Raw genomic sequence first — 427 nt, 5'->3', positions numbered from 1 at the left:
CAGAACCCGGCGCCGGCCTTTAACGTTGTTCGCCACGTTTCTGCCCCTCCGCGTCGCGCTGCAGGTTTTGGCTTGTGACCAAGGAAGATGGGCACATGGTTACAGCTCGCCAGGGGGCACTTGACCTTGGAGGCGCCGGAGATGAAGAAGCTGTGTGTGCCTGTAAAACTCCCCAGGAAAAATCCGGTGCTGAACTGCAGGTACTGAAGGAGGGCGGGGTGTGTATGTGTGCGTTTCTCTCCCTTCTCGCTAAATACTGTCTACCACTTGCTTTGGTTTTCAAGGCTGTGCGATAGTTTGCGTTTTCTTATGCAGAAATTGGAGGGTGCTTCTGCTTCTTGGGGGGGGGGGGGGGGTGGCAGCGGGCCTGTCTCCCCATCTGCGTGACAGAGAGAGACATCAGACCAGCCTGTACTGACAGGCCAAG

The 427-nt window shown here is 56.9% G+C and overlaps 1 protein-coding gene across 1 annotated transcript in view; it reads left to right on the top strand.

Moving 5' to 3' along the window:
* Positions 1–87: 87 nt before the first annotated feature.
* LOC104490253 (mitochondrial amidoxime reducing component 2-like) overlaps positions 88–427 on the top strand; it is a 6,126-nt gene continuing 5,786 nt past the window's right edge. The window contains exon 1 of the mRNA XM_010132515.1: positions 88–200. Within this exon, the coding sequence (XP_010130817.1) occupies positions 88–200 (113 nt within the window). The remainder of the gene's footprint in view (positions 201–427) is intronic.

Source organism: Buceros rhinoceros, unplaced genomic scaffold, assembly GCF_000710305.1.
Source record: "Buceros rhinoceros silvestris isolate BGI_N320 unplaced genomic scaffold, ASM71030v1 scaffold18093, whole genome shotgun sequence".
Taxonomy (NCBI): Eukaryota; Metazoa; Chordata; class Aves; order Bucerotiformes; family Bucerotidae; genus Buceros; species Buceros rhinoceros.
This window is presented reverse-complemented; position numbering and strand designations above follow the sequence as displayed.